Source organism: Apus apus, chromosome 17, assembly GCF_020740795.1.
Source record: "Apus apus isolate bApuApu2 chromosome 17, bApuApu2.pri.cur, whole genome shotgun sequence".
NCBI classification, from domain to species: Eukaryota; Metazoa; Chordata; class Aves; order Apodiformes; family Apodidae; genus Apus; species Apus apus.
Window position 1 is genome coordinate 2,166,125 of NC_067298.1, and position 18,398 is coordinate 2,184,522.

Genomic DNA, 18,398 nt, shown 5'->3' on the forward strand with positions numbered 1-18,398 from the left:
GGGGAGGGGCTTTTCACCAGAAAGGGTAGTGAAAGGACAAGGGGTAATGGTTTTAAACGGAAAGAGGGGTGATTTAGGTTAAGACATTAGGAAGAAATTCTTCACCATGAGGGCAGGAAAGCATTGGAACAGGTTGCCCAGGGAAGCTGTGGCTGCCCCATCCCTGGCAGTGTTGAAGGGCAGGTTGGATGGGGCTTGGAGCAGCCTGGGCTGGTGGGAGGTGTCCCTGCCCATGCAGGGGGCTGGAACCTGATGATTTTTAAGGTCCCTTCCAACCTCCACCATTCTAAGATTCTATGACTTACCATTTCTAGCACCAAGACAAAGCTTTCAGGTAAACAATTTATTGTTTTTCTGTAAGAATCTAATAGTTTGTATTCTCATATAGGCAGATGTTTTTGCTGTGTAATTCACCTCACAATGGTTATTATGTACTTTGTTTCAAGGTGCTGAGTTCTGCATTTTTTAAGGGTAGCAACAATTTGCTTGTGGCTAGAAGTATGACTCTTCTTTAAGTAAAACAGTGACACACCTAAGGCTAGATTTAAAAAAAAGCTGTATGTAATTATCAGCTTGCTGACACAATAGGTGAAACTGTGTGTCATACTGTATTTGAATATATTTTTTTTCACCATTTCTCTTTGGAGTTGCAATTCCACCTTCCAGAGTTGATTACATTCAGAAAAGGTATGGCCAACAAAACTATAGACATAGTTAAGGAAAGCCTTAAGAGAACATTAACACTTGCTAAGATACTTTGCAGCTTTGTTAGAAAACACAGCATATACAAACCACGCCACCTGACAACTGATCACAAGGAATTCTCAGCTTCTTCCCTGCCACCCACCTTGTGTTTCTCTCCACTCCACCAACTTACTCCAAACAGCTGAAGTTGTCATAGCTGGCACAGCCACAGTGCTAATTGGTATGACTACCATAGGTAGAAGACATCAATAATTCTCACTTGACATTTTCCTAAAAAGAAAATTATTTGCTTCCAGAACAGTCTGAAAGCTAAAAGACAGGAGCTTCCTCAGATACCTAAAATCCTTCATACCTGTCCACAAGTTCCCACTGACAGCTTTGTGACAGGAAAACAAAATACCATAAATCATGTAAAATCAAAACAGTGAACTTGCATCTAAGACAGCAGGGTGAAAGGCATACAAGAAATACATTGCTGAAAGCACCATGGACAGAAGAAAAATTCTGAGAAACAATACAGATCAGAATTCTGCTAAATAGAAGACTTAGACACTTTGTTTTTTTTAAATTCCACAATTAAGAAGCTTGCCAGACCCTAAAAGAAACCTTAAACCTCTTCAGCTAAGTCAGAAGAAGGAAGTAGAGGATTTATTTTCACAAGGCTGCTGAATGAATCTACAAAAAACACCAGTTTTGAACCAAGCTTTAGTATTGGTATGGCTATACTCATCCTGAAGATCTTGCTGCAAGTGCTCCTGCAAGGTTAGATAGAGCAGGAAATAACTGCTCAGCTGCCAAGAGCCTGTTTGAAACATCTGTTAATATTGTGTCTTCACAGCTACCATTACCTGTGCTGTTTAGACTCAAATGAGTATTTACAACCCAAGATGCAATCACATTATTTTACTGTGCAAAGACATCTTTAGGTACCTTTATGTTAAGAATTTCATACCATACATAATTTACCAGGAGCTCAACCAGAAGGAAATTAAACATGACGAATTAAAAGAAAGTATTTCCTTATAACTTACTATGGCAAATACCACTATTTCCAACATGCTTAAACTAAAGCAGGTCCTTTCTGGAGCAGCATATTCTCTCTGCAAATCATCCAGAAACAGTGGATGGCATCATGTTCTAGCACAGCTTGGTGTGACTAAACTCCTCTCCTTTAGTCTGTTTTCTCTTGCAGGTGAAACACGATCAAAACAACATGAAATTGCTTTATCAGAGACACAAAGTTAGGATGTCTTAGAAATCTTGTCTGCTTGGTTCAGAGAAAGACATGACAGCTTAAGAAAACAGCACTTGGCCTCCAGAAATTTGACAGCAGGTTCTTAGACAGAAAGATTTTATCAAGGTGTTAACCCCAGGAGCAAGTACCATACAGGTAAGAGACATTGTTATGTGACCCTGCAATAAAGCATCAGCACTGGAGAATGAGGATGTAAGGATAAAGAACATCAGAGACTGAGAAGGTTACAGTACACTGGGACTGAGGAATAAAAATGGGTATGTAGGGCTTACAGACTGTCCAGAAAAACTTTTAAAACATGTTTTAATGAAGAAAGAAAACTCACATATTCTTTGGGAACCTGCTGAGCTAAGTAAGCCTGTGTTTCCAAACAAGGCTGAGATGGACACATACAGTGACTGAAATCATTCTGTCAGCAATCTGGAAGCAAAACTCCCTAGAAACAGAACAAGATATCCAGGACCATAAACCACTGTATAGTTCAAACCTTTTTCTTCTTGAAATAAAAATAATACAAAATGACTACTGATCAAAACCCCTCCAATGGAGACAAATATGCCTGAATAGCTACTATCAATGAGTGCCCTAAAAGTCTGCCAAGAAAATGTTAGAAGCTACCTCTTTATGTTTGCAGTTCAAATCACCCATTAAAGACACCTTGAAATGTCAGGCAATGTGTGCTGCCAACAAAAAGACTAAAAGTTGAAGTGAGAATCACAGAGTCTCAGACTGGTTTGGGTTGGAAGTGGCCTTAAGATCATCCAGTTCCAACCCCCTGCATGCACACCTCCCACTAGACCAGGTTGCTCCAAGCCCCATCCAATCCCACAAAACAAGTAAATAGGAGGAAAAGCAAGAGGAGAATGAAAAATGAAGAAAGAAAAAGGTAAAACCAATTTGTATCTGCAGAAATATCCTCCCTATTAAGAGAAAAGGTGCACCAAGTTCTAGTTCACCATTTGATATGCACATCATTTGAAAGTCTGACTGTTGACTGTCTAATGAACCAGAGACTGGTTGAAAAATAAGCACTTGCATGTGTCCCTTCAGCCAGAAGTGGAGATTAGCACACTGGTTTTGAACAGATTTTTAACATTAGCTGCAAATAGCTCAGTTTCATATTGCCACAAGTTACCTTGAAATCTGATTAATGAATGGTACCAGTTCTGCAGGATCATAAGCACGAGCAAAGGCCCAGCAGACGTAACACGCTGCGTCTCGCACGTTGGAGCCCACACTGCAGGCCCCCCTCTTCTCATCGTATGTCAGGGCTTTCAAAATGACAGGAACAACTGTTGAATGAGGAAAAAAAAATGCACAAAAGCAAACAGTTAGGACCAGACAGCACACAAAAAAAACCCCAAAAAAGCAGGTATAAGGGCATTCAGTGATTGTTAGAGAAAAGACAGGATGGAGTTGGGCGTCCTGAAAGAAAATGTGGCTCTTACTATGTGCTAATTTTGAAGTTTATTAGAAATAATTTTATTTTTAATATGCTATTTTGTTTCTTTGCCAGTAGTAGTTCATTTTTTATTCCATTCACACATAATTCAATGAGGATTAAAGCAAGGGGATTATGTAAGAAGTAACACGGATACAATTTATTACTCAATGAGACATGTTCAGAAGTCAAAATAATTTTAAAATGCAAAATTTTTAAGTGATCAATTTTCAAAGTACTGGACTACATTACAACAATGTCTATCACTAAAAAAATATTTAAGAAATAACAGTATTGTAACTACCATAAAATAATCAGTATCCATCTATAAGCAAGCAACATTTGTCATGGTAGAAATCCTAATATGACAAATTCTTCTTAATTAACAATGCTCATGAATTATCAATACATCCATCTTAAAAGGGACTTAAGCACAGTTTTTGCATACTCCTGAATCAAAGTGACATGTTCAACATAATTCTGGCATTACACATGTAAGCTGTGATATTTTATTCCCCACGGAGCTGTTATTTTGATTGACTTCAACACAGTGTTTCAAGCTTGAACCTATCAGCACTGCCAAACTGCACAGCTCAGAAACACAGAATATGTGTAAAACTGCTCTGTAACCTGGGAATGCAGACAGGTGGGGGGCTTTCTTCCCAGTTCTGCTTAGACATCCAAAACAACTGTGACAACTACACACCTCTTGACTAGCACAGAAGGATTTAATGCAAGACCAAAAAACCTCTGGTGAAGGAAAACAGCATACAAAACTCCCATGTTGGGTGTTTTGTTTTTTTGTCCTATCAGTCATTTTAGTTGTATCAATTTTACCAACTTACCAGACAGTGAGGAAATAAGATGATTTGCATCCTTAAGAGCACTGTGGAAGCAGGCACTGTACTTCTGAATGTATTTAAAATGTACATATATTGATTCTAATTCCCAAATTGGCAAATGCTGACTCACAGGTCAGAAGCATCTGACAGACATACAGGTGCCTTTTATTTCTCAATCAGGCTTATTTGGGATGGTGGGGACAGGGAGAGACACAAAAACATGGGACAACATTTAACAGAAACTAAAATAGACCCCAGACTGTTAAAGTTCCAGTTGGTATGTAACTTTAATACAGCAAGCAGTTAGAGGAATTAGAAAAAATCAGCAGCAGGCAGTGGAATTCACTTCGTTTCTGAATGAAAACAGTACACTGTGTGTTCTGAGAATATTCTGTTTCCCCTTAGTGATCTAGAAAATCCTCCTGGACTGACACTGTCAGGACCTCTTTAATGACATAAATACTGCAGAACACAGAGCTTCATTCTGCAAGAAGAGTGGCATTACCTGTGCTCATACTACTATCCAGAAATCAACTGATAGGGCAGCTATCTTACCCAAAGCAGCTCTTGGAAATTTCAAGTATTGCTTCCTGATCTAATGGACCATCTGAGAAACTTCAGACTGAGTTATGTTTTAGCCAATAAAGGCCTCAAAGCCACAGCCCCCTGTGTAAGCAACATCCCTGTGCCACAGAAAGAGTTCCAGAAGAAAAGCAGTTGCATGGAGCACAAGCCCAGGCTGGGCACTGGAACCACAGGATCCCACTGCAGCAGGACAGCAGCAGAATACAGCTCTTTTTTCTATCATATTGGGGAAAACAGACAAAGCAGAATAGTAAAACAGAAGTAAAAGCAAATAAAGATCCCAGAATCTTCTCAAAAAGCCTTATAGCACAGGCACAAAAATAAGCTTGATGAAAACAAGTAGATTAAGAACTTCACTTTCATGCTTGTGTTCCCATCAAAACTGCAGAAGCCAGCAACATTTTTCTGCAGATAAGAGAGCTTCCAAAAACTTACAGAAGAATTCACTTACACAGTTGTATTAATATACTGCCACAGTTTTAGAAATACTGTATGTATGCAAGGCTCCCTGGAGGGCTCTCTTTTGGTACCTGCAAATCCAGATATGTAATTTGAATACATCTCTCTGGATGGCATGCCTTCAGAAATAAATAATGTCTGTAGAGGCAACAGCCTCTAGGAAAAAGAGAAACAATTTCTCTCTTGATTTTCTTCCTTGTATCAAATCTATAAACTGTTGTCTTTTTTCCTTAGAAAACACTTGTCAAAAATTGATCCTATTTAGCAAGAAACAGGATCACTGAACTGAATGTTAGCAAACTGAGCCTGGATATACTTGAGTGGATATAATCACAAAATAATTAAACTTCATTGCACAGTTCATCACTGTATGCCTGCTACCTTAAACACAAAAACAGGCACCACAACTAGAGAAGTGCTAAAATGCCATTTAAATTAATTTTTACCTACTAAAGAAAATAAAGCAGCTATCAGAGGGATGGACAAGACATGACTATTAGGAGCACGAGCACTACATGGGAAAAAAAGCAATTCCCATTTAGCAATAATGATATAGCACTGATGGATGGGTATGTGGGCACTTCCCAGGTCTGAAAGAAACTGCAATAAAAATCTTAAAAAATGTTGACTGTCTTGTTTTGAAAAATGCTGCATCAACTGATGAAAAAAATGGAATTAGCTGGTTCTACAGGAACACTAAAACAGATGCCAAAGGCAATTTTGCAAAGCTGTTGCAAATTTCCTTCAGCACAGGGTGATTACTCCAGCTACTTTAGACAGCTGTGAGTGCACTCCCAGCTCTGTGCACTGAAAGAAAAGTGGCAGAAGGAGCCATGAACACCCCCTCACTTGTGTATGAAAGAAAAAACACAAGTTTTTTTCCATTATGGCATTAATTTCCCAAACAGTAGGGTCAATATCAAATGGCATCTGGTTTATTAGGATGAAAGACAGAGGTGATGCTGCCAGGAGTCTGGAACAGCAGAAGCTAAGGAACTGCCAGGAACAGGACCAGCACTATTGGTCTGAGCAATGATCCATTATCTGGCAGCAGGGCCTTGGGACTCCCACCACTTTTGTGTCCAACTCTGTGTTTGGGACTCCAAGCATCGCTGCTGCAACAGAAACAACATGAGTGCAAGTCTGGAGAGCAAAGAGGGATAAGGAAAAGTGGACCTTGAGAAGTTGGGAAAAACAGGGAAAAACAAGGTGAGGCATGCAGCAGTAAGGGCTAAGTAATCACAGGTACAACAACAAGGGGAAATACTGATCTAGTGATCACCTGTTCAAGTTTTCCTGTTATCACTGGTAGACTATTTACTGGTGAACTGTGGACTATGGCAAATACATCAAAATTGCTCCTGACAAACGTTTGCATGTTTGAAAAATTGGGTTCAGCATTACATTTCTTGTTGTCACTTAAATTACAAACCCCCAAAAGAAATGCTACTAAAATTTCCACTTGTCATTTCATTCTTTCCTCTGTAATTCTTCAAACACACTGGAGGTTGTTTTCTACAACAGCTCCCTGCAGGGTCAGGAGAGCCTGGCTGAGGGAAGTCATCAAGGAGCAAACCATTTACTCCACCGTGACAGAAATACCTTAGAAAAGACCTCCCTAATCCACAGTTTGACTGACTCTGTATTCGCATTATCTCATGTACACTTTTCACCTTCAGTTTCAACACAAAAAACTAATTTAAATTTTATTTAACATTTTTTTTCTCTGATTTAAACTCTTCACTTTCCTACTCTTCTTTGTTTGATACACAAAGCAGCAATGAAGTTCAAAGCCATGGAGTCAGTGTCTGCATTTTGTATCTGTTACACAATTTCAATTCACCATTGTAAGCACCTTTCAAATATTTAGTGTAGTCACAGCTTTGTACTCTGCTGGTCTACATTGTTTCATTGTCAAATTTAAAATACTGTCAAATTCATACTAAATTTATACTTAAAAACCATACAATTTATACTAAAAAAACCAAACAAACAGAAAAAGCTTGAGAAAATAGAATTCCAGAGGAAACCTATTTTAGTTTGGAAGTTTGGAACCTATTTTAGTTTTGAAATTATGAACAAGCCTTTTTAATTCAAAAGTAGAAAGCTGGGAGATATAAGGAGAAGACCTGAATTGTTATTTAACTTTAGAAGTTACCACTTCTTTCATAGATCTCCATTTAAGCTTCGCCATTAAAAAACAGAGGATAAATAGAGTCCACTCTCAACCCAATTATTAAAACAATATCCACCTGTTTAGGTCTGTGAATGCTCAAGAAAATACAGTCACCTTTACCTGTAGCCTAGAGGTATTAATAAGCACCTGTTCCACTCCACCCTGCCTTACCTAACAACATAACTGCAGGTTGCAACACAGCTCCCTGCTCAAGCCTTGTGAAAATAAAGAAACAACTTCTGGCTTCAAAGCATTACACACAACAGAGATTTCCCCCCACACACACTGCAGACAGGTTACACGGATAGTTTGCCTTTTAAACACAGATTTTAAACCATCAGATGCTTAGGACTGTTCAGGTGCAGGTGACAGACACTAGGCAACTAGTTAAGAAAACTTACGGAAGACATGACACAGTACAAGGTAACATGGACAGGAATAAAAAAGCCTCATCCTATGCCTTTTAATAAGTGCCTTTAAAAGTGCACTTTGCCAAACCTAGACTGTGACACATGCTGTCAGGAGCCCTATGTTACTTCAGATGGTCTTTTTATTTATTGCACTGTTTATCATATAAAACATACAAGTACAGCAATTAAACAAACAAACAACAACAAAAACCTGTTCCTTAGCCTCAGGTCTTGTCTCCACAAGAAAACTGCAAACGTACACGTCAACCCTACTTCATTTACAACAGATTTGTTCACTGAATCTCAAGTTGATTTAGAATTGTGTAAATTTAGTTCAAAACTAAAGCATACCACTCTTCAAACAAATTACGGTGATGTTACTCTTTAGGCAAGCCCTACATTTTGATAGGGATGATTTCTGCAGAGAAGCCTTCTCAATTTATAAGGAATAAGTTGGAAAACTTTCTATTTTAGAGCTGTAAAATAGAAGAAAAAAATCCTACAAAGTACTGGATGTCTGCTATTACTGACTGAAGTGTTGTGCACAATGTTACTGTAGGGGCAGCTAAGAAATTACCATTAATGAATTATGAAGCTTACACACAGTTATAAGTATCAACACAAAGAATAATAATTTTATTCGAATTTTTTAACAAAACTAACTGATTGCAAAAGTGTCCTTCAGTAGGTTCAAACTTTTTGTGTGCCTCAGGCATAAAAAAAAAGTGTAAACAGACATATCTGCAGTATGTCAGCTTCTCATGTTTTAAATAGCATACCTATCACTATCATTCATATGCTAAAAAAAGAACCCTGGCTCTTCAATGTAAAGAATTTCATCTTTGGGATCACATGCTCTTACATGGCACTCTACCCTCTTAGAAAAACAGGCACGTCCTAATTGTAACTTCATTAGGGCTTTTATACTAATATTTAATGTATCAACAGAGATGCAAACACAGATAATTTCAGGTTAGGCCTATTATCAGAAATAAATATTTGTTTAAAGCTCAGCCAAACATTTATTATTTCTTGTTTTCTCTACAAGCTCTCTACTTCAGAATTTACTCTTGAAGGACTATTTCACCCCCAGGAGAAGTTCTCCAATGAGGATCAGAAAATACATGAGTTCCTTTGTCTGTCAAAAAATCCTCAAGCTCTGAAATGCTCTAACATTGCACCCAGCAGGACAAGTGCCTAAAAACTGTCACCAGGTGGCCTCTCTTCTCTCCTTCCTGCACCCAAGTCTGACCTAGTTAGGAGTTTGCCAGGGAGAAGAAGGGTTGATTACCACAATTAATGAATGCTCCGAAGATATGTGAGAATTTACCAGCTGAAGTCTCTTAGGCTGCCCTAAGTTTCTCACCATTCTGAAGCTGACCCATGGACATAAGGCTGGATATATGCATATCCACAAACCAAAGCAGCATTTTCTAACCCGTGACTCTGAAGACGGTGGCTGTGTCTGTCTGGTTGCAATCTCAGTTCAGACTCTCACTACGTAATGAATTAAGAGAGTCTTTAATTATATGATCACGTGATATTTTTTTCCATGGACCTATCTCAGTCAGCACACAGGAAAGACCTGCTCTAGGGATGAATCACAGCTGGGCAGCAAAGGAGATTCTTGTCTGCTTTGCTGCTGAGGGAGGAAAATATGTAATGCAAAGACTGGCTCTCAGGCAGGGAGAAGGGATTGTTGGTTACGGCGGATGTTGCCCCGAAGAACTGCATTCTAACTACATCCCTGCCAAAGAATTACTGTTTGATACCAGTCATATTGTTTAAATATAGTATTTAAAAGAAATGGACGCTTGCTCTCATTTCCCAGGTATCTGCTTCAATAAACTAATGGCAAGTTTGCCGAAGAGCTACTACACTGACATTAGCTGAGCTTCTGAGTATGGCAAGGGGCCAAGGAGGAAGCAGACAGATCTGGATTGTGGCCAGTCTATCTCATCATCATCATGTAATGCAGCCATAAAACTCAAAATCCCCAAGCACCCCTACCTGGCTACATTGAAAGGCCAGCAGCTGACCCAGGACAGCACTGATCTCCCTTCTCTGGAACACAGAGCACGGACTATTCTGGAGATTCATCCACTCACTCACACCCAAGGCCAGACTAGAGACCTTCACACAGCTGTGAGCTCTTCCTTTAACTTAACCAGGAGCAAACTGCAGTGTAAGGACATGAAGAAATGGACTGATGAAGGAATCCTACTAAGCAAACAAATTATTTACTCTGAAGGAGAATAAAAATTTGGTAAACTTCTAACACTGCAGGTCAGAAAAGAAAAATCACCAAAGAAACCCCAACCTTTAGGCTAAGGTTGTGCAATAATGAGATAAATCCTGCAGAGCAAAAGCTGGAAGCAATTCCTTGTCATTTATGCCCTGCTTAGTGTTTATACCATTCCCAGTTGTGCTTGGGGAGGGAACCTTCTTGCTCATACCTGCTGGCTAGTGAAAAAAAATTATAATCTGCACTATTTATAATGCCTCCTTGCTAATTTGAAAAGTATTACAATGACATACACATTAGAACTTTTTAAAATACTATTTTCAAGACCATGCATCATTTTTAAAGTTCACCTGGGTGTTAGAGAAAATAAATTCTTCTGTAACCAGCCTTTCAGGTTTGGGTGTTCTCTCAGAGTCCACCTAAGACAGGCAGATCTTTTTTCATTTCTTCCTGTATCTATGATGAAAAGCACCTGGGATCTTGCCAAAAGCCTCACAATTACCTAGTGCTGCAGAACAGACTGACACATTTCAGAAGCCTGACTTCCTGATGTGTCCTCCTCCAAAAAACCTGGCAGCTGCAAATCAGTATCACACAATTTACTCTGGAATACGAAAACACAGAAGGTGATCCTGAAACATGGAGTATCTAAACAAGTTTAATAAATTATATAACAGATTTCTACAAGACTATTTAAATCTAAATTAAACCTCCTTCCATAACACACTTGAAAGCAGTATTAGTTTTTTGTTAGTTGTTTGTTTTTTTCTTTTAATGAAGGCACAGTGAAATTGGACATGCAAAAATGCTCCTTTTAACATTGTGTTTAGAGTTTTTCAGACTTTGGGGTTATTTAAGTATATCAAGCTATACATAAATACCAGAAAGCAGCATTACCTGCAGTCTCAGATAAAATACACAGAATTCTGATGTCTGATCAATACCACCAAATATGCAAGCATTCTCTGTACCAGGAACACACAATGTGCTTACCACTCAGGAGAATAATAATACAAAATATATTTCCCTAAGTCAGGCTCTTTCTGGAGACTGGTAGCATTATATTCAACCTCCTTAAAATACAAAAAGCACACTGATTTTGTCACTAAATCCCAAGACATCACAAGGTGCCACCTGCCCTCTCAAATCTATCCCAGTCTCCTCACTAGCAGTACTTAAGACTGCAGACTTCAATGCTCCCTACTTTCTTCTTACACTTTTGTTTCTCCTCTGACTCTGAAGGTAATTTTTAAACAGAAGAAATAAAGCCTGATTTTTCACAAGTTGTTATTTTGTTGTTTGGGTGCATTTTTTTGTTTTGTTTTGTTCCCCCCCCCCCCCCCCCCCAATCTCTTATTTCTACCCTTTCCATTTATACTGAGATTTACAAAATCCAATTCAAGATTTGGATCACTTGCATTGACCAGTATCAGACTTCTGAATTAGCCATTATTACTGGAACTCATCAGCATTATTGCTTTCTGTTTAAATGCTGCCTTCATTGTTACCACAGTTAGAAAAGGAGAGGGGGACTGTTGGATTGTTTCAGTCTGTTCACTGTGAATGGGTAAGGGTATATAAGAAGCCAGGCAGATGAAAATAACATCTTTCTGGCTGGAATCCTCCCAAAATAAGCATCAATGCACTGCAGGTTTGAGCCCACAGTGCTTCCAATCTTCCTTCCCTGGCTTCCTTTCCTTACTCTTCAGAGATAGAAATGTTTCCAACCTTTCTTTAAACATACTTGGTTTTATAGCAAAAATAGGAACACTTAATGCACAACAAAAAGAGCAAGTTATCTTTGACAGTGAAACACTGATAGTTCTACCACTGATTTCACTTAAGAGACTTTCTCAGGCTTTTAAGTAGAGAAAGTTGAGGCCCTGAGCCATTTAGCAGGTTCAGCTGCAACTACAGGGTGGTCAGCGAAGCACTGGGGAGAGCTGAGCACCCCAGCACTTTTAATCTCACCACTGACACATTAAGAACACCTAGGAAGTTTCATGTTCCTATATGTGACACACCTTATTAGCCAGAAAGGTTATACTGTACTGTCATCAAGAGAAATTTTAATAACGTCCTTTCACAAGCAAACCAGAAATTCAAGTAAACTAGGATTCTCTTGTTTGTTTAGTATTTATCCCCACCCAATTAAGTAAAAAAACCCTATAAATAAGTCTGAAGTCTACAAAACCACAAACACAGCACATAACAAAAGATGTGAAATCATACTGAAATCTAAGTTTTTGGTCCTAACACACACTGTACAGTAAGAAATATTTCATTAAGGAGTGCTGCAATTCAACAGGTAGAAATGCACACAAATTCACCATCAGATGCTAAGATTTTAAATTACTTCTGGCCATTTTGCTCAGAAACAGTTTTCCCCACATTCCAATTTAGCTGCATGATCCATTCAAAAAGCAATTTTACAGCTAAATGGCAGCATGTAACTTTGAACTCAAAAACCAAAATAGCCAAATATATATATATATATAAAATAGACAAAATGCAGTTCAAGAAAGGCAGTATTAGTTTTTTCAATGGAAAAAAACATGACATTTCACTTGCAGTTTTAACATTTGTTATTTATTATTCCCCACTTTTAACTTTTATTTAAATAGCAGACAACACATGGTAGTTATATACATCTTGGAAATTTTACATGTTTCAAAAGATAACTGAAAGCTAAAAATATTTTGAATCTAGGAGTACTGGTGATAGGCCTCATGGCTCTCAGAGAGTGACACCACAGCAGCACAAGGACACTTATGCCTTAAAGAAAGAATGTGGGGGATTGACTTCAAATATACTAGAACTGCACATGGAACAACTTGGAACCATGTAGGTGAGAGAAGAGTCTCAGAATCTCTGGCTTAAGTCCTGAAATCAAAGCAGAAAAGGAAAAAACATTCTAAAAAATAAACTTCAGAAGGGGATTATAACAAGACAACCAAGTAGAAACTGAAGAAAGGTACATTTTACACCTCTGTTAGAATGACAATGAAAAGAGTGACTATTAAAAACCACTTCTTATAAACAGTTCCTAGTTTTGCCTACAGTCTCCATTTCTGATGTTACCTTCTTCTCCCAAGATGTTTCACTGCCCAAGGGTGAGGGTGGGAAGATCATCCTAGTTTCAGGCCAAACACTAACAATACAGGCCACAATAAATATCGAAAAATATAATCTACAGTTGCTGCTAACTGCTGAGCTTTTATTCTTTTCCCATACAAATAATTTGCTCTAGTAATCATGAACAAGTATCTCACAAACATCAGCAAGGTAATCTGCCCAGACATATCTCCAAAGTCAGGGACTGGAATCATTATGAAAAACAAAAGGCACTTTTCAAAGGTGTTACCCAAAAAGCATTAAGACTAATAACTATTCATATGGGATAGAAGAAAATAATGGTGAGAATATTGTACAATAATCATGTAATGTTTTGGGGCACAGTAGGAGTTACAGCAATTAAATGCAAATACCTTTGCCCCCTTCTGGGAATGGTGTGGAATAACCTAGTTCAAGCATGCTAATACAGATAGCAGTATCTGTTGATAACTTCAGTTCAAGTGATCAAAGAATGAAAAAAAAGGACTTTCTTGAGCATTTAGCTCCAAGCCACACACACACAATTAAGATGACAAAGACAGAAGTGACCGCTGCCAGTCACAAAATCCTAAGATGTTCACACAGCAAGCTAAGCTTCACCAGCTCCATCAGTGTTCATCTACACGAGATCATTCACATTTACCTATGATTGTTCTTCTTTCTTGGAATAACTAACCAGCTCACCGATTTGTAAGGCTACTACTAATTTGCAATTTGTATCTCTAGAAAGATATGAAACATTGCTGATGCCTGACAACCAGTAGGCATCCTCTGGAAGCCTGTCTCAGAGCTCTGACAGGAGGCAAATCAAAACAGGAGAACTCAGCCAGCAGGGCCATTCTTAGTGTTAGAGCAGGAAGTTAAGAATTACCTGATCAACAGAGGGTTGGTAACTGACCAGAGCAACACTTGGCACTCTTTATGTCCACAGGGAGTGGAATTTTGAAATGCAAGGGGAAAATAAAAATGAGGTAAGCAGTGTATCAACAACAGGATAAGTTTATCCCATTTGTATGTATGGTTTCTGCTAGTGACATTTTGTTGCCTGTTTAGTGCTAAAGCTGAGGCAAAAAAAATTACAAGAAAACATGAAGGAAGTTTGTAACATTGATAGAATTGCAGGTTTATGCTCCAATATTTAAACCTGCAAAATTCAACTACAGCTAAGCAACATTTATTTGATAAAGAAATTTAAAGAGTACTAGAACAAAGAAGCACATTCTACACCAAAGAAGATCTAACCCCAAAGCTCCAGCCCTCCAAAAACAAATATAATCACATTTTTTAAAAAAGCAACTTGAAAAAAAAGTATCAATGAATCCAGCTTTTACTTTGTCAATCCTGGAACTCTTATTTAATCTGACTTGTGCTCAGGTAAACTAAAAAAGGTGCTACTAAGAAGTGACTGGATTCAGTATATCTAATAGGATGGAAGTATAATGAGTTAACAACAGTAATGGAACAGTGATGGAACAACATCACTACAACCAAGATTTATTACTTCTAGAAATATATACAAACAGGTGCTTCTCTCTTTCCTTTTCTAGGCCCCACCAATTAACCTTCTCCCTTAGATTTGCATTTTTAATACCATGCAGGCACCAAGAAAAGGAGCAGTTGCTATTAATTGTTTTTTTTTCCACTAGTTCTACTTTGTTCACAGCTGATTTCACCTGACCTTCCAAGGAAGTAGCTAAATTTAAAACTTTATTTTCCTTGAATCAACACAACAAGTGGACATTATGTCTCTCTTCCACCTACCAGATTGGGGGGGAATATCAACATCGAAATCTCAACTGCCTCTTACGCCAGTTCAGTCACCTATAGTAAAGTCCTTCAATAGCTTCCTCTAGATGCCAGAAATAGCAATTTTCTTTCAAAGAAGAAAAATGAGGAGACTTATGTGGTTTGATATGGCATACAAACTTACTGATATGAAAGAAAGGCTATTCACAGTGAAGACTACTGAATAACATCTTCTGTTGAGAAAGCAAAGGAATTTTGTCCTTAGGTCACTTCAGAGATGTTTCTGAATAGAGACATTACCAGATCTTTTTCTACAGATAAAATTTGCTAACATACTACTTTTCTTCAAAACATTTTACAACTAAATGGAAGAATGATGAATGACACACACTCTTGTGTTCCTTGCAAAGCCAAAGGATTTACAAACAACTAGACAGTGACACGACACCTTTTTACACTGCTAAGCTGAATTACAGGAACATACTAATAAGAAAATAATAATTAAAATTAAAACCCCACACAAAACCAAAACAAGAGGCACCTTTCTGCCCTAAAATCACTAACTGCTTATATTTGGAAAAAAATTCCAGAAAATTGGCACAGCAAGGGAAGGATGGTGATCTGTGTACCTAGACAGGAAAGTAGATGTCCATAATGTCATTCCATCTAGATAAAGGCCACACCTTTCAAATAATTTTTAAGAGACTGATTTTGAAACAACTTTTACCCACTGCCTGAACAGGTTTTGTAGTGACAATTTCTGTAATAATTTTCATTCAAAAGACCATGCTTTTGCCAGATATAAAATTCAGCATAGTTTTGTATTTAAAAGTTTCAATAATCTGCAACTGCCTTAGTCACAGAGCAGTGGGTGAAAGAAGAGGGTTATCAAGTTCATCCAGCTGCATTTAACTGTATTGAACAGAAATTTTAACATCTCAGTTAACACGAGATGTTGTAGCCAAAACCCCTTTTGTTTTAAGATTCAGTAACAGCAACATTTTTCAGAGAGAGCTAGATCTATCAAAAGATTTTCCTTTTAACAATCAGTATGGAAGAGGTTATTATTTCACTATATAACAAAGTAATGTCACTAGATAACTGGAAATACAATGATGGGAAAATACACTAGTAAACTTGTCATTTACAAACTCCCAACTAAAATGCAACAGCCAGTACTAGTACTAAGCAGTGGATAATGGGTTGACTTTCTGCTTTTACCATTCAGTTCCTTGGCTCCTAAGCAAACATATAGACATGATAATCAATTTCTTACTGAGGTGACTCCTCTCCATTTACAGGATCTGTACATTTGACTGTTGATTATAGACAAGCTTTGGCAGGTTCCTGTGGCAAGGAAGCTTGGAGTTAGTTCAGTCCCGCCTTCAGAAAGGAGACTCATGAAGGACAAAAAAATTTAAAGAAAAAGGGAGAGGGGGGAGTAAAAAAAAGAGCAAGAATATTAAAGTTACAAAGGCATTACATAAAAAATGCCCATGTCTAATGAAAGAGTAAAATTATCATTTTTAAGCTTTGCTACCCCCCGTGTACAGGCAATTCTGCTGCTCACGAGTCACTTCTACAGAAGTTCTATGTATTAAAAGCTCAGTCTGTTGCCTAAGCCGTGCTTGACCCCAGACGGTAGGTTGCTACTCAGAGGAACAGACACTACAGTTTAGAGTAAAACTTGGTTGTTGGAGGGCACAAAAGCGACAAGAGCTCTTTTCGATAGCTTGGATGCTGAGGTAATGCTGAATGAAAGCAGTGGACGCAAACAAATGAATCGTAGCTTCAGGCTGGAGTAATATCAGGTGCATCTCTACACCCCGAGGGCTCAACTCCTACACTTCTTAAGTCCCTCCCCCTGAAACAACCTCCTGCAGTTTCACTTAGAGATCAAGCAGAGAACAGGTACTTCTCTCTCAGCAGTGACAGCTACAGCTTACCAACAGTGAGCACCTTGAAGGTTTCAGACACCTATGTACCTGGTAAGTACATTTCTTTAGAGCATTTTATTTCAAATAAAGTCCGTTCATATTAACATCTAAAAAGTAAATCAGGAGTGTTCATTTTTCAGCTGTCCTGAAAGCCTAGGTTACTCCTAGCAGGTGCATTTGCTGCACCAATTTAAGCTTTCAGCAGAAGGTTTCAACAGGAGAAGAAAATACTTTTGTTTGAGAGAAAAACATACTTGTGCACGTTTTTACAATAATTAATTCATGTTGGTGAAAAGCGTTTTAAGCACCTTTTTTCATACAGGAAGTTTATGTGTTATATTGAAGTACAACAAAAAGCTGTATTGCTTAAAATTACTGTTTATTCTGCCAGATACTCTTCGTGCCAGGGTATCTGGTTAATCTGAAAAGCTTATATGAAAATAAGGTACCTCAGTTTGGATTTATTTTTTTTTTCAGCTTATGGGAATTTAGCACAGAAAATTGGGCTGATTTATCTTCTCTCTAATCAATCAAAGTGGACTAAGACACTGAACTATTAACTTAATATTGTCAGAGATTTTAATTTCTTATCCATGCTGCCTGACCAACTTATTTCATTTCTGTTTCTGTACTTCCTCTCTCACACCCCACACACACTCACACACCAGCTCGCAGTCCTCTTCTCTCCATACCTCCACTTCCTTTCCAGTCCTCACCAACCCACTCCTCTTCCCCATATTTCCTCCTAATTAACAAATAGTTGCATTAAAGTTTATCTTTCAGTTTGAAAGAACTAGAAGTTTAGATGGGAGTAGTAGTTAATAATTGGAAAAATCGTAGCTAGTATAAAACTCACAAGTCTTGTTCTTGCAACACTCTAGGTAGGTGACAATGGCATGTCCTTGAGTTATGCAATAATGCCACATCACAATATTTTAATTATAGCATGTCCTTCAAAATGTTCCACCCCAGTGAGTACTCCTGGTCAGAGAGATCAACATCACCAAAAGGATACTGCAATAATAATGGAGTATGCATGACAAACTGTTACGTAGTTTGCTAAAGCAGTGTCCTAAAAAAAATGTAATTACCATCCCTGCTTGTAATAAAAGACATTTTGAAATTTCCTCTTTGATCAACTGGGCATCTCAAACAATTTAGACTACTTAAAAACCTAAAAAACAACATGCAGGTATATATATGTACATATATATACGTGTGTGTGGATGAGTGTGGATGAACACAGATGTGCATGTGTCTATGCACTTACACTGAACTATTTTTTTTTTAATCTATTTATACACACATACAATATTAAACTACATTCTTGTTTTCTGAACGTGCTAATATGTCAAAGGCAAGGAGATAGCAACAACATTATTTTAAAAACAGAAGGAAAAAACCTGGCAGCTCTCAGGCTCAGGCTGGAAAGGGCGACAGATCAGGAAGCCGTGAGGAGGTTCATTATTGACAAGAAACAACC

At 38.0% G+C, this 18,398-nt stretch overlaps 1 protein-coding gene across 2 annotated transcripts in view; it reads right to left on the reverse strand.

Annotated features, from left to right (window-relative positions):
- Positions 1–18,398, reverse strand: part of TBCD (tubulin folding cofactor D) — a 126,327-nt gene that overhangs the window by 69,625 nt on the left and 38,304 nt on the right. For both annotated transcript variants that reach the window (XM_051634672.1, XM_051634673.1), the window contains one exon: positions 3,096–3,252. In XM_051634672.1, coding sequence (XP_051490632.1) covers positions 3,096–3,252 — 157 coding nt within the window. The remainder of the gene's footprint in view (positions 1–3,095; positions 3,253–18,398) is intronic.